The sequence below is a fragment of the Oryzias latipes genome, chromosome 24, assembly GCF_053564925.1.
Source record: "Oryzias latipes strain Hd-rR chromosome 24, Olatipes_Hd-rR_3.1".
In the NCBI taxonomy this organism is placed as follows: domain Eukaryota; kingdom Metazoa; phylum Chordata; class Actinopteri; order Beloniformes; family Adrianichthyidae; genus Oryzias; species Oryzias latipes.
In genome coordinates this window covers 20,841,660-20,869,213 of record NC_136260.1, presented here as the reverse complement: position 1 = coordinate 20,869,213, position 27,554 = coordinate 20,841,660, and the positions used below count along the sequence as shown (strand labels likewise).

The 27,554-nt window shown below is 40.4% G+C and overlaps 1 protein-coding gene across 3 annotated transcripts in view; it reads right to left on the bottom strand.

Moving 5' to 3' along the window:
• LOC101159152 (forkhead box protein N3) overlaps window positions 1–27,554 on the bottom strand; it is a 75,765-nt gene that overhangs the window by 8,332 nt on the left and 39,879 nt on the right. For all 3 annotated transcript variants that reach the window (XM_011491485.4, XM_020714699.3, XM_078943152.1), the window contains exons 2-4: window positions 24,382–24,978; window positions 11,276–11,427; window positions 2,119–2,177 (exon numbers count right to left, since the gene is read on the bottom strand). In XM_011491485.4, the coding sequence (XP_011489787.1) occupies window positions 2,119–2,177; window positions 11,276–11,427; window positions 24,382–24,960 (790 nt within the window). In that variant the 5' untranslated portion in view covers window positions 24,961–24,978. The remainder of the gene's footprint in view (window positions 1–2,118; window positions 2,178–11,275; window positions 11,428–24,381; window positions 24,979–27,554) is intronic.

The window sequence follows — 27,554 nt, the reverse complement described above, 5'->3', positions numbered from 1 at the left end:
TACACATCTTTATAAAGATGGGGGTTAAAAAGCTAACTTAAAATACTTTGTTACATTTGTTTTATGATTAAGTACAGAAAAAAACGAATGCAACAAAAATTTAAATCCTCTTCCACTGCAAGAACAGAATCTTAAAAAAGTCTTATTTTTCGTTTTGCCAGGAAAATAACCTTATGACATTTTTTTATAGTAAAATATTCTCAGATTACAAAAACATTAGCGAGTAGACTTTTATTTTTAGTTAGACCATTTTGTCCACCCCAGTGGCAGAATTCGAATAAAACATTTTTAACATTTTCTAAAAAAAAACTATTTGAAGAATTTATGACTTAATTCCAATGGAACTGTTTATACACTGTTAATACAGTATACAGTTAATACATATGTTTACATAAATTCTTATGGGTGCATGAATACATTGGGCAGATCAAGCTATTTTTCAGGAAATTGACTCTAACCCGTAATTTTTACACCTTTTTCTTGCTTCCATCTGGTGCAAACGTTTTGATTCCAAACCCGACATTCAAGATTTGTTATCAAGTTGTTTTAACTTATCTCCGCTTTACAAAGACAGAGAGAATTCACAGTCGAGAATTTTTGTGTCTCATTTAGAGCTTGGCTCTAGAAAAATAAGAAAATTGTTATTAAAATGAGTCAAAATCCTTTTCCTCCATATTCTTGATAATAGAAAAGCTTAAATTAAGCAAAAAAAAACAACAACAACTCCAAATTGCACTGATATTTTATGTTTATTGTTATCGCTAAGTTCAATAAATGTTGACAAATAAGTGCTAGTTTTAGATTTTATGAGGATTTATTAAGATGGGCCACCTTGTACTAAGCTGTTATTCTCATTTGTTTCTAAAATTAGTCATTTCCACATATTACATACGTTTTTTTGTTACTGTAATCAAAATAAGCTGTACGTAATAAAAACTCAAAAATTCTATGACTTCATGTTCTTTATGATATCATGCTTATTATCCAACTAACAGTATGAAGCCCATTGAGACGACAATTGTTGTAATATTGGGCTATATTAATAGTAAAACTAGTAAAAAAAAAAAAGAAAAACGTAAGATTTAATTTGAATAATTCTATGTATAATTTTTCCCTTTTTTGAATGCTTGTGTGGAATTCTTTGGTCTCCAACGTGCAAAAATCAACTTCATTTTGCTGCGAGAAGCCGATCTGTCGTGAACAGCTTAGAGGCGGAGCCTGGAGAGTTTTGACCTGCTGAATGGAGGGTTTCGGCGCTGACAGGTGAGGTTGAAATCTCGGCTCCCGGTCTTTGTCCTTGAGTTCGTCCGGCTGGGTGACAGCGAGCGGCGGATTTTCAGCCCACATCAGCTAAGAGCGGAGCGCCGCTGAAAGCTCAGGGAATGGGAAATGGAAGTAATAACTCAGGGCACTAACAGCCCCACTCGCTGCCCCCAAACCCTCTCCTTGTCTTTGCCTCTGGCTGCCTGTCACAACTTTCTTTCCCCCCTGCTGCCTCTGCATGTAACACCTGACCATTCCTGCACTCACACCTTTTAAAAAATACACAACATTAAAAAAGAAAGTCCTTTTTCTGCCCTTCCTTGTCACATGTTCTCTCAAAGTCTGCCTGCATGACTCTCCTCCTTATCTATCCATCCATCCGTCCGGCTGCTCAGACACATCACTCAGACTTCGTGCGTCTGGAGGTTTTCAGGCACTCTCTCCAACCTCGGCTCCTTGACCATTACTACTCCATTATCAGTAGCGATGGAGGGCTCGCCGCAGACGCCTAATGTATCCATTTCCCCCTCCATTTAGGGCTCGGCGGCCCAGCGAGCTCCCGGAGTGCTCCCTGATTGGGATTGAATGTCCATTTAAACTGCTGTCTAGCCACCAGGGAGGAGGTCGGTGGGAAGAGGAGGAGGAGAGGCGAGGAATGATGTGAAATATGGGGGGAAAGGAAGTGATTGAAGGGAGGAGGTGCTCTGGATTTTCAGATTCCCGCTTTGTTTTGGTTGGGTCCCAAACCATTCTCTTCATTCTCGGGGTGTATTTGGGGGATTTGGAAGTGAGATGATTAGAGCTGGCACATCCAGACGGAGAAAGTGTAAAGCTTTTGCAGAGGTGCGACAGTACCTTGCAGAAGAACTCCTCCGTTTTTTCGAAATAGGGGACTCCCCGACCACAGTGGTGGGCTGGAAAAAAAAAAGAGAGAGAGAAGGGATGGAATAACGGGAGAAAACTGGTCAATCATCTGTTGCAAAAGTCAACAAGCCCAGTCGGCTTCCTTACAATTCAGATAGCAAGGCAGGAATTTGAGCCCATAAGCCAATGCTTCTGATTATAGTGATTAGATTGCCGGGTGTCCCACTGTTGCCATTATTCCCTATGATTACCTCGGAGAATTATAGCCTCTGCGATGTAGTCCACGGGGGTAATTTCTCATGACAACCCCCTACTGCCCGCCGCCGGTCCATTCACACTCATCAGTGCGTTTAACACTCACGTTTAAGACACATTAAAGCCTTTTCTGCACATCTCTGTTGAGGGGAGTGTCCAGCCCTGACCCATATGAATAAATAAAGAAGATCCCCAAACCCAGTGTCTCTGGACCCGCAGACGAGCACAAAGACACACTCAAAGTCGGGGTTTCGCTTTAGATGATCATTGCAGCACTAATGAGGGAAGTAATGATAGCATTTCTCACACGGGCAGAGAGCTCCTCAGTCACGCATAGACTCACGCACGACGACAATAGCGGTCATAATTCTAATGCGGAAAGATGGAAGGATACGGAGGGAAAACGAGCAAGAGGCTCTGAGAGCTTTTCCAGGTTGAGTGGTCTTTGGCTCTCCATTAGTCTGGCTGCTCCTCTCTCATCCCCCCCCCCCCCCCCCCCCGGTTTGCAGCCAGACGGCCTGCTCTCAAACACAGTGGGAGACGGGTTGGACTGTAGTTTACTGCAGACAAACAGGACGGGAAACACCTGGAAGCTGCTGGAAAGTCTCACGGAGACCCGGCAGAGCTGCCTTTGTGATCTGACTTCTGCTTTACGTTGGGCTAAGCCGCTAAATGATGGGATTTGGATGCTTGTGATGCAGCTCGCACCCCATCAGACGCAGGGAGATGGACACACACGCACGCACGTGTGCACAAACGCGCGCACGTGCACCCACAGCAAAAGTAAAGCAGCCCATTCCAGCCCTCAGCCACCTGCTGTTGCCATGGAGAGTTGCCACATTGCGTTGCCACGGCGATAACATATTTTTCCTCCGCTAACAGCCTGTCTGTTTTCTCTGCCACCCCCCACCACCACACACTCATCTTATTCTCCCCTCTTTCTCACTCCTTCCTCCTGCCTCCCTTTCTCTCAACAAATGGCTTCGCGGCGCAACAGCACCTGACTTATGCTACACGTGTTGCCATGGCGGTGTTCCCGTTGCCACGGCAACCCTGTGCATTAAATTTGGTTAGGGAGGGGATTAGCCCACAGCATAAGCTGGCTGGTCTCTTACCCCACCCCACCAATAAAAAAAATAAAACTACCTCATCGTTTTTTTTTCTTTTTTTCTGAGGGATGAAAAAGAAGAAAAAGAGAAAAAGAAAGAGGGGCTCCTCCCCAACTCCCCCTTGAGACTCCCCCCTTCATCCATCCTTCCCTCTTCCTCTCATCCAGATGCTGATGGGGTGTGAAGGAATGCACCATGGAGCTGACCTCCTACCCAGCCTGCTGGCGCCCCCTCCCCTCGCTCTCATAGTTCCCGTAGAAAGGCACAGATTGGATACAGCCGCGTGAGTTATTACAGCCCATGAAAAAGCAGGCAAAAGGACAATGCAGGCTCCCGTAACTCCCGCCGCCACCTCCAACTCCCAGCGCCACGCTCGCCTTTCCCCTGCCTCTTCCCTTTTTTTTTCTCCCTCCATCCCCCCCGTCATTCATTCTCTTTTCCAACTGCTGGAGACAGTCCTTGACCTGTAACACAACACTGTGCAACCACTCGTGGCGATTCATGCAAAATATTCTCTGAGAAAAAGGGGTTCTTGACAGAGATGTGTTACAGTGATCGGACTTGAGCTTCAGGAAACACATCAACGAAAACACCTTTTATGTGTAAAAGGCTTTTTTCCTGAAGCTTTCTTGTTTGTTTTTTTAAAGAAATTCCAGCTGATTGAAGCTGATTCTGATTTAAACAAACCAACTGAATGAATTTTTAGTGGATATTTACCTTCAGATTAAATCAATCATTTGTGAAAACCTTTACAAAAAGAAGAGGACATTTCCTGTATGGTTTAGACTCTTGACTTTGGCCTGTGCTGCTCAAATAGTTTAAACCTTTTAATCAACATTAAAGCAACATTTTCCCAGCAAACTATTTGGTACTTGCTAATATTTAGAATGCAGTTTTCTTAGATTTTCAAGATAGTTTAGCAGGTTAGAAGTTGCTTCTCCAGGGGTCTGCAACCTGTAGCTCTGGAGCCACATGGGTTCTTTTTTTCCTCCAATGAAGAAAAATGCTTTGAATAAAAAATGTTGTGTAGTTTTGGTCATAATGCTTTAGTTATTTAAAGTTTTTTGTCTATGTTTTGATTCTCAATATGTCAGATAACTGAATCAAATATTGCTAAAAGGTTTAATATACTGTGAGAGTTGTAAAGAATTTGAATAAGCTTAATTCTCATCACATTATCTTTGCATTTTATTTTGAAAGGAACTAGTGTACGCTGCAGTCAAAAGAAGTTAAAAATATATAAAAAAGACAATTTTTAAAGTATATTTAGAAGTTACATTTTATAAATAAATGGGTTAACATGTATCATAAATAAAATTTGAGAGATTTGGTTCCAAAATTAGTCATTTCCAATCACAATAAACTATAATTGGGTTTATTAAAACTTAATAAATACCGACATTTGTCTTAGTACTAGCAAAAAAATATATTTTTGGGCTGTTTAACATTCAATTTCTATCAAACAATTAGTTTTTTAGCACATTTGTAAATTCTCGTTTGTACATTTTCATAGGATTTCTTGTTATGTAAGCTTTGCTTGCTGCATGAACAGATAATTTTACTACTTTTTAGGTATTTTCGTTATAATATTAGTGTTCTTTACTTATTTTTAGTTTACCTCTTTTTGTGTTTTTCTTCTGCACTGCTCAGCAAACGTCAGAATCTTTTTAGCTGACTTTTTTCTTTATGTCTGTGGGCTAAAGAAACATTATAAACTTTTATTTTTGTTTGATGGAGTGAGCTGAAATGCTCCTAATCTCTTGTGGTTCCTGCATGTAATGAGGTGAAACTGCAGCCTTAGCTGATTAACTTTTCTAAAGAAGCTGCAGATTTGAAGCATCCTTGACCCGATCTTTTCCAGATGCATTTAAATTGAAACTTATTTTTACTGGAATATGTTATCACCTTTCTGCAAATTACTTCTTCCTGTCGGCAAAGTTCCTCAGAAAAATTCTGGACAGATTTGAGATGAAATTTTTACAACAAGCGGGACAGGACTCTGCTTCAAAGCGATGAGTCTCTGAGGTCGAACTGGCTCCACCTTCAGACGCGTGATTTCTTCATCTGAGGCCTGGCTGAGGCATCAGGTCCTGGACCCCTGCTGGTTTGTCTTCACACAAAATTTCAGAACCTCATAAAGCGGACTCTGCCATAGGTACACATGTATAATCTAACACAACCACTCTAGTCTACTTTTATGCACTTTGTCATAGTTTTACTTAAAACACATTCAAATTATCATTAAGTTTTTAGTTTACAATTTATTTCTGACAGAATAACAAAGTGGTGTCTCATGAATAAGTTCATTTTATCCAGATTTGGTTCTGAATTTTTGCATTTACCTTGCACTTTGGCATGCAAAATTGCAAATACGAAAAAAAAGAAAGAAGAAAAGTTGGAGCTGAAGAAAATACATTTTAGTCGAGAAATGGAAAGTTTGTGGGGAAAAAAGTAAAAATCTGTGAGATGCTCCAGAAGGGTTGAAGCAACCTGAGGCCCCAGAGCCACATGTGGCTCATTACCATTACCCCTCCACTGTGGCTCCCTGGTTAAGGAAGCTTTTAGGTTAAGGGGTTTAAAGAGTAAAGGACAAAAAAAACAAACCAACCCAAACTTTATTCAACTCAATCACCAATAGTTGATAGACAGTACATATCACTCTCCAAGGTTCCTGCCATGCAGCTTCTTAGTTTGACAAAGTCGAACAAAAACATTTGGCCAGATTTTGGAATGCCATGTCCCACAATGCATACTAAAGGCATAGTGGATTTTAAGAAGTATTTTGTATTTTTTAACAAATTCACAGATTTTAAAGACTTGCAATAAGTGTCCCTCCCACAACTCAGAAGTGAATTTCTACTAAACGACTGCTGCTCTGCAGAAATTAAGCTAGGTCCATGAAAATGACAGACTTTTTAAACTTTGGCAAAAAACGGCATTATCATATTTCAAAGTCCACTGGGGAAACACTTTGAAAATAGATCAAAAGATGATTGGGGTGGGTCTTTAAGTTCGCCTTATGGTTTGAAAAAATACAGCAAGGGTCACTTAATTTGCTTTGATTTCATTTTAATAAGTTAGATTTATGAATTTCTGGCAGCGATGCACCAAAAATGATGAAATAAACTTTTTTTTAATCACTGCTGCCATTACACTACCTACTACTACATTTGCTGCATTGAGATGATCCCATGTGAGACAGGGTATTTTATTTTGAAAGGAAGTCATGTGACTATACAAAAGCCTCCATTCTTTGAACCCCTATAATAAAAATATAATGCAAATGAACTAGTTAATTAAAACTATTTAAAGAAAAACAAAACGACAGAATTTAGCCAGTAACAGTCAAGAAATCATGCAGACAGTTTTCTGAAAGTGTTGGACATTATTGATTTCACGACAGGAGCCTGCATTTGGCCCACGGGCCGGACTTTGGACATGCCTGGCATAGGAGGACTGGACTGAGGGACCCCTCCTCCCTGGCATTTCTAACAGGAAGTACCTGCTGGTTCCAAGAAGCTAAAATGAACAGCTCTAACCCAGTCATTAAATCCATAACATCAATAGAAATCGGTGTCTTTTCTAAACTGTGAGGTAAGAATTTGTGGCTCCTACTGGGGTGGGTGAGAAATCGACCCGAATGGCTCTTTGGGGTAACGTCTGGTCCCACTTTGGCCCCTAGACTCTTCCCGTGTTGAGGAATTGACAAAGCTTCCAGGAATGTCTGATCTGTGACGTTGGCGCCATTGTGGGTCACACGCCCAGCCCTGTGGTTTCCACTTCTGCATCAGAACACATGCAGGTGCGCCGCCACCGGGGACATAAAGCTCCGCTCGCTTGCAAATGAACAGCCTCCCCTCTGCCTGAACCCCCCCACCATCCTCTACACCGACCCCCCCCATGTTCCAAACTCAGCCTCCAATTTGTTCCACTTCCCCATACCTCATTGTTCAAAATGACACTTTTACATTTTATGGGGAACCAATTATTCTGTCTTACACACTCCACTGGCTCTGCGAGCCAACCTGCCAGGATCAGCTGGGGAGTGGAAGGCTGCTGGAGCTGATGCTGGTGGGGGGTGTTCGGACAGTGAGTGTCGGGGGTGAGGTGGGGGGCAACTAATAGAACGTCTCTCTGACACTTCCACTGGGATGGACGGAAGAGGCAGATACTGAGACACTGTTAGCAAACGGTGGGGGATGGAGGATGGAGGTTGGAGGAGAGGTCAGGAAGAGTGGAGAGGAAGCAGGTGGAGGCTGTTGTACTGTGGAGAGATGAGGAGCGAGCGAAAGGTGGGAGAGTAAAGTGAATGTAGACAAAGGAGGATTTAATTGAATGATAAAGTGATGGAGAGAGAATGGAAAAGGAGAAAGAGAAGGGGGATAAATCACAGCAGGGATGAATAAAGAAGATGGAGTGGAGGGTGCCCCCGCTAGTTGCAATGTATGCCTGAGGATGAACGGGAGGGTGTGTGGGATATTAAAAGAAGAGACAAGAGGAGCGAAACAGGAGGAGTGTTAGGAGGCGAACATGTGGAGGGAGGGAAAAAGAAACAAAACAAAACAAAAAAAAAAAAAACCTCTCTACCTGCGATATGCCTGAGGGGGGAAGAAGATAGGGGGAGGAACTGGAGTGCTGTTGCATGAAAACAGCGTGTGAAAAGATTTAAGGTAAGATGGAGCAGGTCAGCTCTAACGCCTGCAGCGAGTGGGTGCAGAGAGTGACAGATGGGGAGAGGATAGAGCGGAGATGAGCGTACACTGTAGGTTTTATGTTACATTTGGACGTTGGCACTGACGTCTTCTTTTGATTGGTTGATTCCTACCACTAACACCAGATAAATACTAAAAGGACTTCATGCAAGGATAGTTTGTCCTTTGAGCTTTCTGCTTCAAAAAAAAGATGAAAATGCAGAAACTAGTATAGGAAGTACACAGAACTTCCTTTTAAGAACTGAGATCAGGTGCAGAACAATGCAATATTATTTAGTGAAGATTAAAGATTTTAAATTAAACCCTTACAACTGTAAAAACTTGCCTAAAGTCGCACTCAGATCTTGAACTTGATCTTTTTTAATCCCAGTTATAAGGACAAGTTTTTCCAGCCGATACCGATAACCGATGTTTGCCCAAAACGATCTTTAAGTGTCTACAGTAACACAAAGTTTAGATTTCCTTTTTGTTTCTTATTACAATTGTACTTGACCTTTTTAACATTCAGCAAAGGATCTTACTGGAAGCATCACTTTCAAACTTTCATATAAATATATCTGTCAGCATTCAGACCATTTATTGAATATTGGACATAACTGTAAACTAAGCTCCCCATTGACAGAATGTATCCCTATCAAAAATAACATTTACCTGAAAACAGCCGATTATTGACTATGACTGTAAACATAATATTCCCAATCTATTAGGAACAAGTATTCAGTTCAAAACATAAAGTGTTTCTGAAAACAGTCGGATAAATATTGGAAAATATTTTAATATCGGACTGATAAACTCAAATTATGCAAAATCGGCCGATGTTTTTAGAGAAAAATACATTTAAAAAAAACATGTCTGTTTCTACAACAGGAGTTCATTCGAAATTTGTCTCTGAGTTTTTGGAAGGACTCCTGGCACTGAACAACCCCCTTCCCATCACCCATAACAGATAGGCCTCTGTTTACACGCTCTCCCGCTAGCTTACAACCCCTCACCCCCCCAACCTAACATTACCGCTGCAACAAAAAGGTCGAGCAATAACGGAGCTTCCACAAAGACCATTCATGTCAGTAAAGAAACGCTAAAGACAGACATTTTAATCTAGCTTTTATTTTAAATTTAGAATAAGTATGAATATGAAATATTTTGTATCTTTTTATACTTTTAAAAAAATATTATATTCATTCTCAATTGTTTTTTGTGACTTCTAATATCTACTTTTGATTTCTATTCGTCCATTAAGGTGTGTTTATTTATTAATTTAATTTATCATTAATCACAGGTTTTAGTATTTTACTCTTTTTAATTTGGTTTGGAATTCAGTTTTCCTTGCTTTGATTGGGGGGTGTCCCTTGCCGATGTCCTGAATGATCATGAGTGGGTCAGTCGCTGGCGTGGACAAATCCACAGAATATGATTTCCTCAAATCAACATCAAGCTGGGTTGCACCTCGGCTTTGGTTTCGGTCTCATCTGTTTTATTATGTTGGGGGTTTAGGAAATTCTCTGTAGTTTCTAATTTCATTTTTAACTGTTTTAAGTCTGTAAAGCACCTTGCTTTTTTTTGTATGAAAAGTGCTTTATAAGTAAAGTTTGATTGAAAAAAAACAAAACGAAGATATCGACCAGTTCCAGAACACAGACGTATTCATTGCTTTTCGGATCAGAACAAGAGTAATCTTTCAAAGTTCACAAAAGTATGAGCCAGAAACAATGTCCTGGATCCATCCCTGTAACCATGGGAACCAGGGATGGCATCCTCCGCAGTGGTCAGAATACTCGATGAGGCCGGTCTGCTTTCTAGGTTTTATGACCCGGGTCTTTCTGTGTCAATGTTTGTCTTTCTTCACAAGGTGTCGTCCTGACCCATAAGTTAATGTAAAGGTAAATGTGAGTCAAAGGTACTGGAAAGAACTTCTCACTCACACCATCAAATTCACTCTTGAAAAGGCAATTTTTATCTCCACCCTTTTTGTGTGTTCTGAAGAATTTATATTCTTTCTATATAGTAGCAGTATACTATATATCGTATGCTTAACCCTTATTGACATTTTGTGCTCTTTTTGAAACTTTAAACTGGAGCTTTAATCAAACTTAATAAAGATTGTTCTTCAAATGAATAAGAAAAAGAAGAATGACTTAATCAATGTCCACGTTTAGATTAGAAATTCTATTTTTTTAATTTATATTTTACAATCTAAAGATCTAGTGGTCCTACCATTACCGTAGACAGGCTTGAAGCAGAGCTGCACAACTCAGTTTTTCTTGCTGCTGATTACCTGGATCAGGCGTGTTCAGTCAATCATGATGAGGAGACATCTGAGTCAGCTGATCAGCAGAAAACGGGGCACAAAGAAACGTAACAGGGAATATGGCGGATCTAAAGGCCTGAAGTACAGAGACCGACGCACACAGTTCAAGCACTTCCTATTTTCTTTATTCGATTAGAAAGTCCTATAATCTGTGACTGTGGTGTAGTGGTCAGCGCTGTCGTCTCACAGCGAGAAGGTCCTGGTTTGAGTCCTGGCCTTGTGATTCCCCAGTGCTTCCCCCAAACGTGGCTGGGATAGGCACCAGAAACCCCAGGACCCCCCTCTTTTATACTAATTGAGAGAAAAACCAAAATGTTCTGCATGTGTGCTCTTCTTACAGAATGGATTTAGATTTAAAAAAATAAATAAAATGAAATAAACCTAACTCATTGGCACTGTGATTTGCCTGATGCTAGCAGCAAGCGCCCACTGATACTATTCGTTTCATCATGTTGTCAGATGGGTCAGACTGCACATCCATGGAGTGGCTTTAACATTGTCGAGGGACTCAAAACGAACAAAAAATGTGAATAAAATGAAGAAAAACAGAACAAAACATCTCCTTGCCATTGAGATTTTGAAATCTTTACAATCTTTGTTAAACTTTAACATGCATAAACAATGGTAAAGTGTACCTCCACCACTAGATTTAAATCCAGGTGAGTCCACAGACACATTTATTAGTTGAAAACACTCTTCAATCTAGTCTATGTTTGATGCATTTGAACAGAGGAGGATTTAGAAAATGCAGAAATGTGTCCTACCTGTGGTAAAATGCCTGTGGAAGGCTGGGCGGGGAATTGGAAGCTGCAGCCAGCCCAGTGGAGTAGGGGTGGTACGGGGTCTTCTTCAGCGCCTGAATCAAGTTGTGCCTATACTCTGGATCTATCGACCACAGCGAGCCTTTACCTATGCTCTGGAAGGACACAAAGAGAGAAGAAAAGAAAAAAGAGATGTTATAATAAAGGCCAGCATGCTGTCCTGATAAAAACAAGTAGAAAAACCTTCAATTAACATTAAAAAACAAAAATATAAGCCCAACAAATATTTGTAAATTCCCAAGATAGACACTCAAAGGAAGTTATTAATACATCCTCAATGTCACCACGCTCACTATTTTCCAATCTATGAAAAAAAGGGAAAAATTTAGTGTTTTTTTTCTTTTTCTTAAGACACAAGAACACTTTTTTTTCCACTCCGGAGGCAATGATGGTGTCTATTTTTAGATCAAAGCCGCTTCACCCTCACCTAATGAAGCTGTCGGCTCCCTAACCAGACTGAAACCAGCCTATAGATTACAGTGAAAGGCCGCCACGAACACGCTCTGTCAAACTTCTCCCCGCTTTCATCTGGCTGTGGCAAAGCTGGGGGTTTACATACCCAGAACCAAAGGACAGGGGCAGGGGGAGGAAGGAAAAACAAAATACAGACACATTTTTCCTCTTCAGCTCTTTTTGAAGAGATAAGCGACACGATACAGGAACATGCTTGGGGCTGGGAAGATGACACTAGTGCAAATTATTTGCTTCTATAAGCACATGTAGACTGTAAACATCAGGAAGCAAAAATTAATCAACTATAAAAGTGCGTTTTAAAAAAAAATCTTTGTGGCGAAATATGTCAACCAATCATTCCAAATTGAAAACATCTATTTCAGAGAGTCTAGCAGCAGGGTAAATTTTAATACGGTTTAAGATAAAAGGGGAAAAAAAGGTAGTGTAGGTGTGAGTGAGGATGAGGAGGAGAGGGTTAAATGGAAAAAGGGAATAAAGGGAACAGCCAAAAGATAAAGACATTTTTTGTTTTATTTATAAAACAGATTTGCGAAATAAAAATGTGATCAAGAAGATCAAATCAATTTTTTTAAATTAATTTGCATATTTAATGGCCTGAACAAAGGGGTCAAATCTGGACCAAACTTTAGGAGTGCATTATCAGTGGAGGGTTGACGCTGATTTGGAGTGGAAACGACATCATAACAGGTCTGGGCGATATGGTCACAAACATACAATCACACCTAGGGCTGCACAATATGAGGGAAACTCACAATTTGCTTTATTAGTTATCAATATGTAAATTGCGATACATGACAAATAGCAAAACATCTAAATATATACTTTCCATTTCACTGCTAAATAAATAAGATTCAACATAACTTAAATTATACTCCAAATGACCCTCGTCTCCATATGTGAGCATCTCACATAAAGGGGCTCCATCTGATTGGTCTACGATGTTAAAAGAGACTATCTGATTGGACAAATGCATAAATGGATTTTCATTGAATACTTTAAGCTGCCATAACATTGTTTAAGCACATTTAAATTTAGCATTAATCGCAATTTTCACCCACTTTTGCGATATGCGTTTTACACAGCTTGATATCGCGATATCAATACATTTCTGATATACTGTGCAGGCCTAAATCACACTAAATTCGATTTGTGATTATTATCCATTTTTTTCTCCCACCCTTTATTTTTTTTTTGACAAGAATTACTTTTAACAAAGACTTTTCTATTTTAAGAACTCTTTTGGAAATTTCAGTTGTCAAATTCATCGTACTCCCAGTTTTGGTAAAACCGGATTTTGCAGCGTATACGGATTGTTGCTCCATATCTGAAGTCTCAAAACCGAACCAATTCTGAAGTGAAGTGATGCTGTTTTAGTAACATTGTTGCTGTTGTTGTTTTTTTAGAAGCCCAGAATGCTGGGAAAATAAAATCCAGATTTTCCCCCAAAAGAAATCTTCTCTAACAACAAATATAAATTTATCAATATTATCGATTTACCGCCCTACTGTGCATCATTAAGATCTCTAATGTCAATCACGTCCCAGTAGCCAATGGGCTCAAAGCCCCACCCCTAGGAAAAATTAGGGTCATCCTAAAATGAAATAAATTTATTAAAGACTGAAAGCAAAACAGGAAAAAGGGGGAGAATTTTTTCGCTTTTGTAACAGTTTTAGGTTTATAGTTTTTATTCAAGTTTTTAGTAATTTTCTTTATAAGAAATATACATTTTTGTCCAATTTTCTATGAATATCTTTTCAAATTTACAATATTTATCTTGAATTTGAATTGAATTTTGAGTTTTATTTATTTTTTAGGTTTTAATTTTTTGGCTGCCGTTCATTGCTGCCTCCCCAAAGGAATAGACAAAAATGAAATTTGTTTAATAAATGTTCAAATTTTCCCTTTTATTTCTCTTGAAGCTCATCCTGGTTTGACCCCACACTAAGCTGTTAATTATATTCAGTAAACATAATTACATTTTGGCTTTCTGTACATCCTACAATCTTTAAAAATGACAAAATGTCAGCGGTTTGTGTGCAGGCTGTTGATATGAGCCCACCCTCAAGTCTGGATCTTTGCATTAGTGTGTCAGCCATGTTGAACACGGTCCATATGTGCCGTGTTGTGCAGTGTGTATGTATGTGTGGGTGAAGTGAGCTTAGCGGGTTCCCTGCAGAGTGCGATATTACCCAGTGTGCCCTGTTCCTGGGAGTGCTTCTATTACTGCCAGAGACGCCTCTCCTGGAGAGCATGATATTGCACACACATACACTGTAGGGGGCACAATGCTGTGGAAGTCCCAAGTCCAGGGACATGTAGAGACTAGCGTCGGGGAGGGCATCCCACGTAAAAAAGCCAAAGCCAAATCAATCCCAGACAGGCGGACGATTCGCTGTGGCGACCCCCTTAAGGGAGAAGCCGAAAGATAAGGCGGGAGACGCACTCACTCCCACAGAGGTGACCCCCACTGGGTCCAAATTTCCACTCGCACCTCAAGTCTGCCAGCAGTCTGCTTGCCAGCTGATTAAATCAATGCTCCTTCTTGAATGTCTGTCTGCTGGGGCCTTTGCCTCTGCCAACCAAACAGCCAATCAAAAAGCTGAAACCCCAGACCCCCCCCACCTTCATCTCCCCCAGTAGATAGGCCAATCGGATGGTGCCTCTCACAGGAAGGGTCTGTAACCTGGGTTATAGCAGTCGCCTTGGTAACAGGCATCATCTAAGCAAGGGAGCAAGAAAGGGGAAGCCGACTTCTCCTTTATTTCTCAGCAAAGTTGAGCATTCTGAAAATCTTCATTGAGAAATTTGCTTTTCTTAAAAAAAAAAAAAAATAGACAACCTCAAGCAAGTTAAAACTTTTTGACCCTTGCCTTCATATCTGTGAAAGAAGAGGGGGATTACATAGCAAATAATCCAGGTGAGCCCCTCTATGAGGAAGCCCTCATAAAGTATGAAACAAAAGCTGGCAGGGCACAGCATTACACATCACTCTGCAGGCTAAAGCAGCATTATCCTCTGAAAGAATCTATTAACAATTCATTTAGACTGTCCTCATACACACATTTTTCCATTTTCTTTTCTTTTTTTTAACCAAGGCAGATACATAAGCATCTATTTGGTAACCACAAACGTCAAAAGAATATTTACCTTCAAGTGCAGAATATAAAGCATTTGTGGCTTTTGAATTGTAATTAAATGAAATAGTCTAATAAAAGATGCAAGAAACAGCAAGACCTAATGAATCATGGGCAAAAAATGCAGAGGAATGTTACGCAGTTACCACAACTGCTCACTGGGGGGAGGTATTGCCTGAAGGGAGCTTTGAATCAAAAGAGAAACAAGGCAGGAAGAAGAGAAGGGGTTCTTCTGAAAAACATCTACACACGCTTCCTTATATGGACGTGGAGTTAATTTAAATGGAAAGAGTTATGATTCATCTCATTCATCTTCATCTCTAATCTGCATACATTCAAACTGTTGCTGCAACACAGCATGGTTCACTTGCAAGCAAACCAAAGGCGTCTTTTAAAGACACTTCGGAGAAGTCCTAACATCTGTCAAATGAAGTAAACTACAGAAGGAAAAAAACACATTTTATTTTTGGGAAATATTCCTTATATTTTCTAAAATTATAATGCTTTCATCTTTTTTCTTTTTCTTTATCTATTCAAAAACTTATGTGTCTGAAAAAGATATTGAGCTCTTAACATTTACAAGGGTCTACAAAATCACCAATTGTGTTTCCAAATTCACTCACTACTTCCTGGTTAGTGCAACATATAGGCCGTTCGCCAATCGCCATTATATCGGGCTGTCCAAATTTACAATTCCAAAATCCAATGTTCTGAAAATTTCCCAGAAGTTTTAGCAAAAAAAAAAAAACTGTGTGCAACAATGTTCACTAGATTAACAAATATAGACCACAATGCATTGCATTTGAATAGTTTGCCATTTGAATGAAACTATGTGTATTTATTTATTATGAATTATCCAATGTTTCATCGTCAGAACACAGTGGATTCATAAAAATTATTTGTAAAATGTTCATATTAATAAAGTTTTTACTTCTGCAAATGGGTAAAGTCATATTAGACGTTTAAAAAAGAAAAAGTGGGGAACATGTTTCCAGATTGGATCAAAATCCAGGCCACTGTAGTCCAACACTCTTTTAAGGGTTATGGAGCAGCAGCAACAGCCTAAAGAGACAAAAAGGTCTTTTTTTTGTCACTGTTTCCATGCCAACAACCATGACTTTTAATCACCTTCATGTGAACATGTTACCGTAGTTTTAGATGAAGATTGCAAAAACACATTTCCTTTCATTTTGAGTGTGAATAAACAAAAACAACAGGACAAGAACGTACGCAAAGTGAAGTTAAACCCTTTCTGAGAGCAAAAGGACACAAACAAGGGATGGTTAAGGGCAGAGAGCCGTAGAGCGCACGAGTGATGATTGTGAGTTGCTAACATCTGTTTCCTGTGTTATATAAGCTGTGGGGGCTGGTCTGTGTTGGAAACAGGAGATATAACAGAGGTCCTGCTGCCACCGACCCCGCTGGTAACACCACACTACTGCATACCTGACTGCACCATTATCCCAATGCGAGCACTTTCATCTGTCACTTAACTCACTTAACATGCTATAAAAATGCTTTTTTTAATTTAAGGTAAACTATTGAACGAACAAGAAGTTAAAGATTACAGTATTTCAGTATTACGACTACAGTATTTCTGTTGTTATTAGAGTAAAGTCTCATTAGTCACACTAATAAAAGCAATAAACAAGCTTTTTTTTTTTTCAAACATTCACCCAAATCCATTTTAAAATATGACTCGTACTTTGCAAGAACATCCTACAAATGTTTAACTATCTTTTTGACCTGCAGAGATTTACCAAAAAGCTTCACTTTTAAACTTTTAAGTCAGGCTTGAGGGAAAAGTTTACACTTTCAACTGTCAATGTTTGAATTTAAACACAAGCCCTGTCTCCAAATTTGACATCCACCATGTGTTCTGCGTTGGATTTACCCTTTTCCAGTCCTTATGTTCTGCTAAGCTAACCAGCTGCTATACCCTTTCAGCACAGGCCACACAAACAAAGGTACAAATCCAGCTTTTGTAAGAAAAACACAAAAGCTCATTTCCCAAAGTGGTAACAGTCCTCCTTCGGGTAGGAAACAGTGTTTGGTTCTTACAGCCAACATCCAGAATGAAAACAACAAAAAGAACAATGTCCTCCTTTAGCAGATGAGCTTTCCTACTTTCTTCTGTGTCGCAGAATTCTCAGACAAATACTAACTTAAAAACATGTTTATTTTCTATCTCCAAATAAAGTCCACCATAAAAATACGGCTTGTTCAGATTTCAGCATTGGCCTAACTTGGTGTGTATTCAGACTCGAAGAATCCGTTGGTCTGGACTGAGTCCGCTTAATTTGGTCCGGATTCAGTCCTGAACCTTGCATTTAGTCTACATTCAGCTTGTAAACAAAACCATGTGACTAAAGATCTCTTCTCTCATTGGCCAGGAATAACGAGGGTGGGGCAAATCAACAAGAGAAAGAATAATGGAAGTCCTAAGCCTTGCAGTCCTTGTTGGGATAGTTCACTTATTCAAACTTTATATTTCGATGACAATACTCTCTTTTGGTACGGTGGAGTCATGCAGCAAGGTGGTTGCTATGAAGTTAAGCTGATAAGTGTTTATGACATTCAGTGTGAGAAGCAGAGAAGCAATGTGTATCATGTTTTAATGAGTCTGCACTCATTGACTACATTCTAACTGCATCATTGGTTCACAGCTCTCTGTGTACATCCCTTAATGTCCAGCTACTGTGGCCGTTTTGGTTGATTTGTTCCACTCTGAGCGTTCTTGAGGTCAGCCCGACTGGAAACGAACCAAGACCATCTCGAAAGATGGGTCTGAGAGTGGTTCCTGCTCTCAGACCAGGGTCTGCTTGGATGTATTCAGACTGACGTTTTGTTCTGGATTATTGGGGGAAATCAAATGTGTTCATTCTGAAGACACCCAAAATGGTTCAAAACCGTTTTCAGATACTTCGAAAAAGAGGAAGTACTGCAGATATTGAATATATCACAGATTTTTAAAGTGAAAAGTTTGAAAGAAATGCATTATGGGACTGAGAGCTTTAGAAATGATTTTGCTTCATCTTGTTTAGGGTTATGGAAGAGCCAAACCTGCTAAAGCTGGTCAGAGCAGGTCATCATTCTTACATTACAGACAGGGTTAATTAGCAAAACTACCTTTGCTTATCAATGAGTAAAAGGAAAAATGGAAAAATATTGAAAAATAGCGAGATTTTGAAGGTAAAGTTTAATTCAAACATTCAACATCGGCGCAAACCAACACAACTGAGTCCTGGATTTGTTCTAATTCAGGCCTTTTGCTCAGCACGGCGGCTTTTTGACATCTGAGTGCATCTTGGAGTACTAAAAAATGCAAAACTTTGAAAATAAATTGCGGGACGGCATGAAAGTCTTCCTAACTCCTCTGATAAACTAAATGTTACCAGAGTTCAACACACGTGTTGGGCAACACATTCAACTGTCAAAATGATAGGGACACTGGCTGCAGACAAGATGGTGGCCGACATCATCAACTGAAGTTGGAAATTAAACAACTTACCCTAACCCTAATCCAAAAGTGTTCAGAATTGTAGAAACACTTTTATTGAAGCTTAAAAATGGGAAAACTATAACTGTTAGGGTCGCCTGTTAAAACAGAGTTTTTTTATGTGATATGAAGGGACTTCTAGTACCGGTTGAGGAGTTCTGGACATTGATGTCCTCTTCAAAGCCACGAAATTTGTTCTTTTGAGGTCACAACTTAAGTTCAAAGGTCGTGAATAATCTTTTCCCTAAATCCCCTGCTGTTTTTCAATAAGGAAAGGGGAACAACAGATGAGGTTGAAACTATTTTTTTTATAGTTCAAATTTATGTTTACAATTTATAAATAAGGGCAAATAAGTATATGACCCACACAATGGACCAAAAGATTAAAGCTTTGCCAAAGCCAGTTTCTAAGATCTGTCATTACTAAACATAAACAAGAGGATTAAAATGTTCTGCAGCTCTGAAAGAGCATGGATCAAAACCTGGTCTGAAAGCTTTTTAGGGGAAACATTCTGAGGCCAGAGGCAGATAAACAGCAGAGGACGCAGATATTCAAGCTACATATGAACTGAAGGAGTCTTCAAGCAGCAAGAGGGGATAATCAAAAAGAATAAATAAGAACAGTTGCATATTTTCTGAAAAAACAAAAAAACTAATTTTCCCCCCAAAGTTTGCATCATAATTCAGATTGAGGCAGTTGTCTTTCACCGCTTTGCATAGCTGATTGCAATCACGTTAGCTCAAACATAAATACAGACCAAACCAACAATTTACCAACCGTTCTGCTGCTCTGAAGACTTTTCCAAACGATGAAAATGTCTCAATTGTACAGATGATCTCACAAAAAGACCCCATCTGGCGTGAAAACTGAACATCAGCTGATTTGAAAAGCGGTGATACCATTTTCCTTCATCAAAGACAGAAAGCTCAGTTTGTTAGCGAATCCCAAAACATTTGTCGTTTTCTGCAGCAATTAACTTCATCAATGTAACGTGTGGGTTCCCATTAGGCTCGTCACTGGGGCATCAGTTGTTTAATGAAACTTTCCAAGCATCACATGCGAGTGACACTATTTGCAATTTTCTTTCTCTGATAGCCATATATAAAAATGAGGCTTGCTACACCTCACACTGACAATGAGAGGACCTAAAGCCTTAGTCACATGCACTTCTATGGGAGGTTGACCTGTACGGGTGCTGTGGGTTTGGTGTTTAAGTAGAAGCCAGGTTCTGACAATCAAGTGATCCTCAGTGAGTCTGGGCTCCTCTGGGAAAGATAACGTTTTGGTCGTTCACTGGCGTTAACACCATGCCAAGAGTGAAAGACATCAGCAGTGATCTTGGAGAAGCAATCATTGCCACCGATCAATCTGGTTGCCTCACTTCCAAGCAGTTTATTCTGTGGTGACAAAGACAATTCTAGATCGTAGCCAGTTTCTTTAGGGTGTTCTGGCAAAAAGCACAGAATTGTCAATGGTCACAGAAGTGAGCAAAATGGAAATAAACATCTAAAACTCTATGAGTGTGTTGGATGCTAAAGTTCAGGACGGTTCATGTAGAAGATGGAAGAGAAACAAAAATCCTCTCCGCTATGCAGAGATTCACAAAGTTCTATCATTGCAGACCGGTTCTTCTGACTCGATACTTTCTGGATGGACTGCTTCAAAACTGTAATAATTGTCTAAATGAATGAAGCCCTGTATTTTAACCCTTTAACTCCTTTTAGCTCCACACGTTCTTTTGACTATTGTAACTCTGTGACTGCAATTAACACAACTCCTGCTGATTCTGAAGTGAAGAAAAGCCGCCTGACGCTGATATGCAACAGTTTTCTTTTTACAGTAGTGAAGTGCTTCTGCAGCTCATTCTGATTTGCAGAAAAGCTACACTAAAGCGACTTTTTTTCCACATCAGAATCAGCTGATTTACGTTCATTGCTCTGGTGAGTGACTAAATATTAACCTCTCAATCCAACTGTAGTTCACAGAGGTGGAAGTATCATGATAAGGGGCTTTTTCTCAGCCAAGGGACACCATCTCTCTTGCTATGTCCGAATTCCCTCCTCACTCCCTAACTCCCAAAAAACTATAAAGACCATCTAGTTCCCTGGATTTTCGAAGCTTTTTTTTAAACATCAAAAAAAGGAAAACCTAATAAATACGAGCAGTTTACAAAGTCTATAAATTCACTATGTTCTGATGATGAAAACTTGGATGGTTTATAAAAAAAAAAAGACATTTAAAATACCTTTTTACCCCCAAACTTGTTCAAACGCAAAGCACTGGGTTCTGTATTCACAAATCCTGTAAGCCTTGATGCACATTGACTTTTGCAGACTTCTGGAAAATTTCTAGGGCACTCAATATTGGAATTGTAGATTCGGACAGCACTACAAAACGGCGTACGCACTTTATGGTGCACCGAGTAGTGAGGGAATTTGGACAAAACAACCTAACTTTTATTCTTACAGTGTTCAATTGGTCAGTCAATGGTTGGGACTCATTAGACCCAAGAACCTTCTTAAGGGTAATTTTTATCACTATTATCATTGTGTTTCTTGTCTGACCTTTCACCCAACAACCAATCCAAGGCATCCTCCCAGGTTGATAAGAAAACCTTTACTATAAAACTGCATAATTATAATTTCATTTTCAAAATAGACAAGTTTCTTCAATGTAAAATGTTGCTGTTAAGCAGAAAAACATGTAAGGATGACCTTTCAGAACAGAAATGCTATAGCTTTAAAGGCACTGAGTGTGAAATCGTAGAAAGAATGGAGGATGGCTCTCATCTGAACAGGGTGAGGTTAACTTAGTGATGACACACTTAAGTGCAACAGCGAGAGACTTCACAGCGAGTCTCAGATTACCAAACTGCCTGTTCTCTCTGCTGTGATTTCATAAGAGGCTTTGAGAGATATATCACTGACTGCGTATGTGTGTGTGTGTGTGTTGTGTAGTTCTTGCATTGATCTCCAGCACTGATCCAGAAGTCTGAGGGCAACAACACTTGTCATTAAGGCATGTCATTCAATGCAGGGAAGAATCCTGTTTGTAAACAGAGCCATGGCAACCATGGGACTCACACTCTCTCACGCTCTTCCTCGCAACTTTGAGCTCCCACAAGCAAAAGCTAACAAACACACAGGGAGCTTACTCTGAAATAGCCCCCCATCTTATCGTCTGCCTGGATATGACCCAGAAATACAGCCACTGGAACAAATAGGCCACCGTCATTTTAATCTCTACCTCTGTAAAATTGATGGAAAATCTAATTTCTGTGTGTCTGTTTGTGTTCCTCTAACGATCCCAGGTGGATGCAACTTGACCTCCCATTTAGGCATTCTCCCGCGAGTCTTCTGCTCCATTACGAGCAGCGAGTAAAATATAACTCAGCATAAAGAAACACATCTTACATCATGTAATTGCATGCTCAATTTGAAAGACATAAACAGGTGTCAGAACAGAGAGAATTTCGGATTTGCATTCAGGTTGTCTCGGCGTTGAATGGCAGAGCCTAAGTGAAATTACAGTGATTTTGTAATTGCAGCTTCAGATAAAGCTCAGCTCTTGGCAGGTAGAGTAAGAGTCTGCAGAGATGTGCCCTCGTTTCCACTTCGACACGGCGATTGCATGTGTGCGAGTCCTTTTAATGCACTCATGCATGTTAGTGAGTGTGCATGTTTTTGGCGCACTTGTTTGTTTGCACATTAAAAAGGGCCCAGTGTGTGAGTGCAAGCATGCAAACAAAAAAGGGGGGGGGGCATGTTTAAGGGGTTAATGAGCATGTAGTCTGAAACTGTGTGCAACAAGAAGACAAGCTGTCCTTGCCAAAATCACCTCTACACAAGTTGCTCCACATACACACAACAAAATGTGCTTACAACACAAAACAGGAACACGCACTGTTTCTCCTCCACTCAACACCTCTGTGCCCATCTGATCCTGACGCACGCACGGACACACACACCTAAGTCAGTAAAGCCAAATCAGTTTTTCCGTTGCCACAGCAACAACATATTTTCATGTCAACTGCAACCTTGTTACTATGGAGATATGTATACAGGAGAGACTCTGCCCTGTTATAGTCAAGGGCCAGATGACAGTCTAGCGTGAGAGCCCATCTATTTCGCTCTTCCATGCACATGCGCATGTGTGTGCACACGCACACCAGAGTTCAGCTTTCCATTTTGGTCAAGGAAAGTGTATAGAGAGCATCCATATAACCCTGCATAATCTCAATCAGCCTAACATGCAGAGCTAGCATTGATCCTCACTGTTTGTTCCCCACCCCCAACAACCCCTCAGGCAAGGGAAAATCTAAAGTCTGCTGGCATCTGTGTTATTAAATCCTCCAGTATTAATTTGGCACTAATTGAGTGAGGGATTCATTCCCGTTTACCCTGAGCAAAATCTGGATGGGAAAGCCAGTATAAAAGGCCGTATAAGACTTAAATCAGAAGCGAAATGCTCTTCCCACCAGGGAGGTACAGAACGTCGGAGCAAAAAAGAACTATGAAAGAAGAGATCATCAACTATTGATAAGGTCGAAACTGGTACAGCTGTAGACAAAATACAGAATATGTTTGACTTCACGTTGGATATGCCTGTAAACGGCTGATAACTGTCTGGCATTGAAAAAAATTCTAACCAGATACAACAGAGAGAAAAACTAACTTATTTTCCATTGACAAGTTGACATTTTACCACGATTAGTTGGCATACACATTGGTCATAGTCAGTTTCAAACATATTTATAAACCTGAACTTGTAATTTATAGTAGCTATAAAACCTTCTTGATAGAGATTTTTCCATTAAAAACCAAACCTTTAAAACTATTCTCAGTTGAATGCTGTGCCAAACTATTTCTGCTGGTAACGAAAACAGTGTTTTATGCATTTTAACATGTTCTTGTAGCATTTTTCTCATGTTGGAGGACCCATATGTAAAGAAAAAGCAAATTAAAAACTTTGTTTCTGAGTATTTCTTTATTCAAATCGTGAATCAGGAGCAGATGAAAAAATGTTAAAAAGTTTGTAGTTGTTCGATAGGCGCTACAAGTGCTCCATTCTGATGCATCCGCTCGTAGACGACTAGATCCACGTACGTTTTTTTTAGACATCTGGATCAAAACTGTACGACTGGATGGCTATGATATTGCTCGCCGTTTTTGTTGCACAGCTAATGTGCAAGGGGCTGTAAGCTAGCTGGAGAGAGTGTAAACAAAGGGATGATGGGAAGTTACTCCACACCAACAGTTTCGCCCACAACTCAGAGCCAAATTTCTGATAAAGTTCTTCCGCTACACAGACACTATGTCCTAGAAAACAACATTTTTTATTTTAGCTAAACACGGCATAACCATATTTAAAAAAACACTGGAAAGGCTTTGAAAAAAAAATCTTTTACAACTTTTGTGACGAGTTACCGAGCCAACTAGAAGGGTGTTCATATATGGGAGCAGCTGATAAGCCTCTCCAAAGTAAAGGTGCTAACAAGACACTGAATCGAGATTACTGGAGAACAGATGTCAAGGATGTTGGCGAGGACCAAATACTGAGAGATAAGAGCAGAAGTTTAAAACAAGCCCTTCTCTTAATTATCAAGAGAAGTGTGAGATAAAACAGTGGAGCAAACGATCAAGGACGCAGCAGGACTATTGGAAATGCATTTTTCAGTGCTTCACTCTGACATGGAGGCTGGAAAATAGTCTGGACTACTATTTGAAAAGTACAAGAAGACATATGTCAGTGTTTGTTAAATAAAGACAATAACAGATCAACTATAGAGTGAAAATCCACTCCAAAGTTTTAAAAAGGACTCCGGAAAAGAGGTGTACGTTGACCCAGACAGACAGTCATTTAGTACGTATTCATGTCCCTGTTTAAGGCCTCATGTCAAATAAAGGTAAGAGACAGTTTGAACTCAAGACTTCTTCCTTACCTGGCTGCGGTCTTTATCCACTTTTTTGAAGCATTTGTTTAGTGACAAATTGTGGCGTACTGAGTTCTTCCAGCCTGTGGGGGCGTTTGCAAAGTATGGGAAGTGCTCCAGAATCCAGCCATAGATATCCTTCACTGGCAGCCTCTTGTTTGGTGCATCCTCAATAGCCATGAAGATCAAACAGCTGAAAGAGTACGGAGGTTTTCGATTGGCCCCTCCCGTCAAGTCATATGGTGAGTGTGCATCCCCGAGCAGAGGGTCATCTAAGGAGGGAGACGAGGACGGCGAGCGGGTTTGCTGGCCGTCTGGATCCTGCAGTGGGGAGACGCTACGTAGCCCAGAGTGGCTGAAGCTGTTGAGGAGGTCGGTGCTTTCATGGAGCCAGGAGAGGCTGGTCAGCTCCTCGTCCTCAGCTTTGGAGAAGGAGGCAGAGACAGAGAGGGAGAGGTCAGCTCCCTCTGCCTCTGATGCTGCTGTGGCAGCGTCCCCCTGTCGGTACGGAGGGCTCATGCCCTGCGAGGCACTGGCTCCACTACTTGGGCTTTGAGCCTTCTTACTGGGGGGCATGGTGGGTCCCATCCAGCCCAGGGCTCACTCCTGAAGATGGAGATAGATATGAGGCAGCGAGTGGGAGGAAGAGGATAAAAATGAAGAAAAAAGGGGAAGTAGGGAAGAAGAAAAGAAAAGAAACATGGTTAGCTTGTAAAACTCTAACAAAACCTAAACATTTGTTAAAAGTCAAAGGTCAAATGCACGCATAAACGTTTCAGCAAACTGTTTGATAATTAGTATAATACACATTAGGGATGCCACAATTCTGTTTAAAACCGAACCTTATATTAGACCACTAAAATGGATCATGTGGAAATGGAAATAGTAGCATCTGTCTTGTTTACTGGTATGCAGGAAACATGGTTCAGAGGTAGAGCGGGTGGCCCCTGACTGTTAAGTGCCCTTGACAAGTGCCCTTGACAATGAACCCCACCTTGCTCTTGGTGGCTATAAGTTGGCGCCAACGTTAGGCAATGAGCCGCCATAAGTGTGTAAATGTGTGTGTGCATGGGTGAATAGGGACTGTGACCGGCTCAAAACACTTGTGTAAAGAGTTATTTTTTTACATTACACTAGACTTAGGACCGCCAAATGAAAGGTTTTTCATCATTGTTACTTGAATATTAACTAATGTAACAAAATATTTTTCAACATTTTTTTATTGTTGTTGGTTTGTAAAACATAAATCGTAATACACAAACAAATCTTGGCAAATGTGAATTGTTGCATCTCTGGTACACATGAGCCTTGTTTCCACTAAAGTGTGTGGTATGGTATAGTACAGTCTGGTCATTTCAGGTAAACATTTCTACTCAGAGTTGGACAATCATGGCGAATGCGGGGTGGAGTTAACAACAAAATCAATGGAGGTCATCCAGCAGCCCATTTTTTTCCACTTGGCTTTGGGTACTTCGTATACACAAACCATTCAATGTTGTTTGAGAGAAGATTGCAGGCGGTGAAGAGAAATACAGCCGCTTTTTGGGTGTTTTCTTATGTCGTAATAACCTTCAGCCAATCAACGGGTTTACAAAAAATAGCTCTACCCCAACCAGTGCGTTCCATTTTTCTATGATAATACAACCAACGTTGAACCAAAAGGTTTGGTGCGGCTTAATGGGCGCGTTTTATAATGGAAACGGTCAAAATACCGGACTGGACCGGACCATACCACACAGTGGAAACGAAGCATTAGAGTACAATACTGTGAAATAATCGCAAATTAAACAATACTTCTTTATTGTATCCAACCTGGCAAACAGAGTATGTACAGTCTAAATGTTGCTAAGGTAATTCTTAGAGTATTTTCTCACTGAATGCCAATAGGATCTCTCTAGGAAGATCCCCAATTAAGCGGTGTTAGATCTGAGGGAGTGGGGATATAAATTTCCATGTTTCCTTGGAACTTTCGATCCAATTCTGAACGGTAAAGCAAATTTAGTGCTTCAGCGGTTGAGGAAAGTTCGCCACGTACAACTACCACCTAATTACCAGCGTAGCAGCATGGTATTGACATTACATGAGGTTGCTGTCATAACATAATAACTGTTAAAGGTCTAATAGTTGGCGGACTACAAAGACCGCTCCACAGAAGTGGAAAACATAATTGTTAGGGTAAATGTGATAATTAAGTACATCGAAAATAAAATCTATTGGATTTTACAACATTAGAAACTGTGTCAGACGATGGGACGTAGTTTTATGGCAAGATATCTGTGACCATAAAGGATTGGGGTAATTTGCCGAGAAATGAAACAAATAAAAATACAAGTTGCAGATCCATCTGTGCACCAATCAGAGCTAAATCCTAGTAACTTAAAAGCAATAGTATGCTCTCACTTGAAGGCAGAACACATTAGATAAATGGGGAACAAGCCGGCGTATCAATTCACAATCAGGGGAGCCATGACCAGGTCTTTGATTGTCCTCACACGGAGACAGCAACGGGAGGGATCCTGGTAGCAGCTACAGCAAATGTAATCTGCTCCACTTGCTCTGAGATTTGGGGATAGACACACATAGGCACCACACATGTTCTCACACACACACATTAATGAATATACGCATACACCACGCCATTAGGACATGGGGATTAAGTCTAGATATGTCCTGGCTGGTTCCAGTGTGCCGCGATCACTCTCTAATCTAAGGTGATCATCGGCCGATCTGTCCCCTCACTCTGCATGATTGACTGACAGCTGTCACCCATGGCAACCTGCCGCATCGTGACAACTGTCAATTCGCCACAGCTCTGGCTGCCATGTCCCCATGGTAACACAGTAAAACAACGCATTTTTTCCCCCCTTACTCTGTCAGTCCCTTTTTTCACTTTTCTGCCAGATAACTCTGCTTAACAGTGTTGACAGGCTGTAGTGAAAGGAGTGATCTAAATATAGACAAGGGATGTATAGCTGCTGAGCTGTTGCTCGGCATATCGCTGGTGAGCCTACGGTCACCTCACTGCTCCATCCGACTGTCTGCACAGCGCAGAAACAAAAAAAAAAGACGATTGTCTTTGATCTCATCTTTCTTTTCTCTTCTGACGTTTCAGTTCTCTCCCCGTCTGACAACATGCACCCTCATTCAACAAGCTGTACCTGTCTGAGGTACAGCGGCGTTGC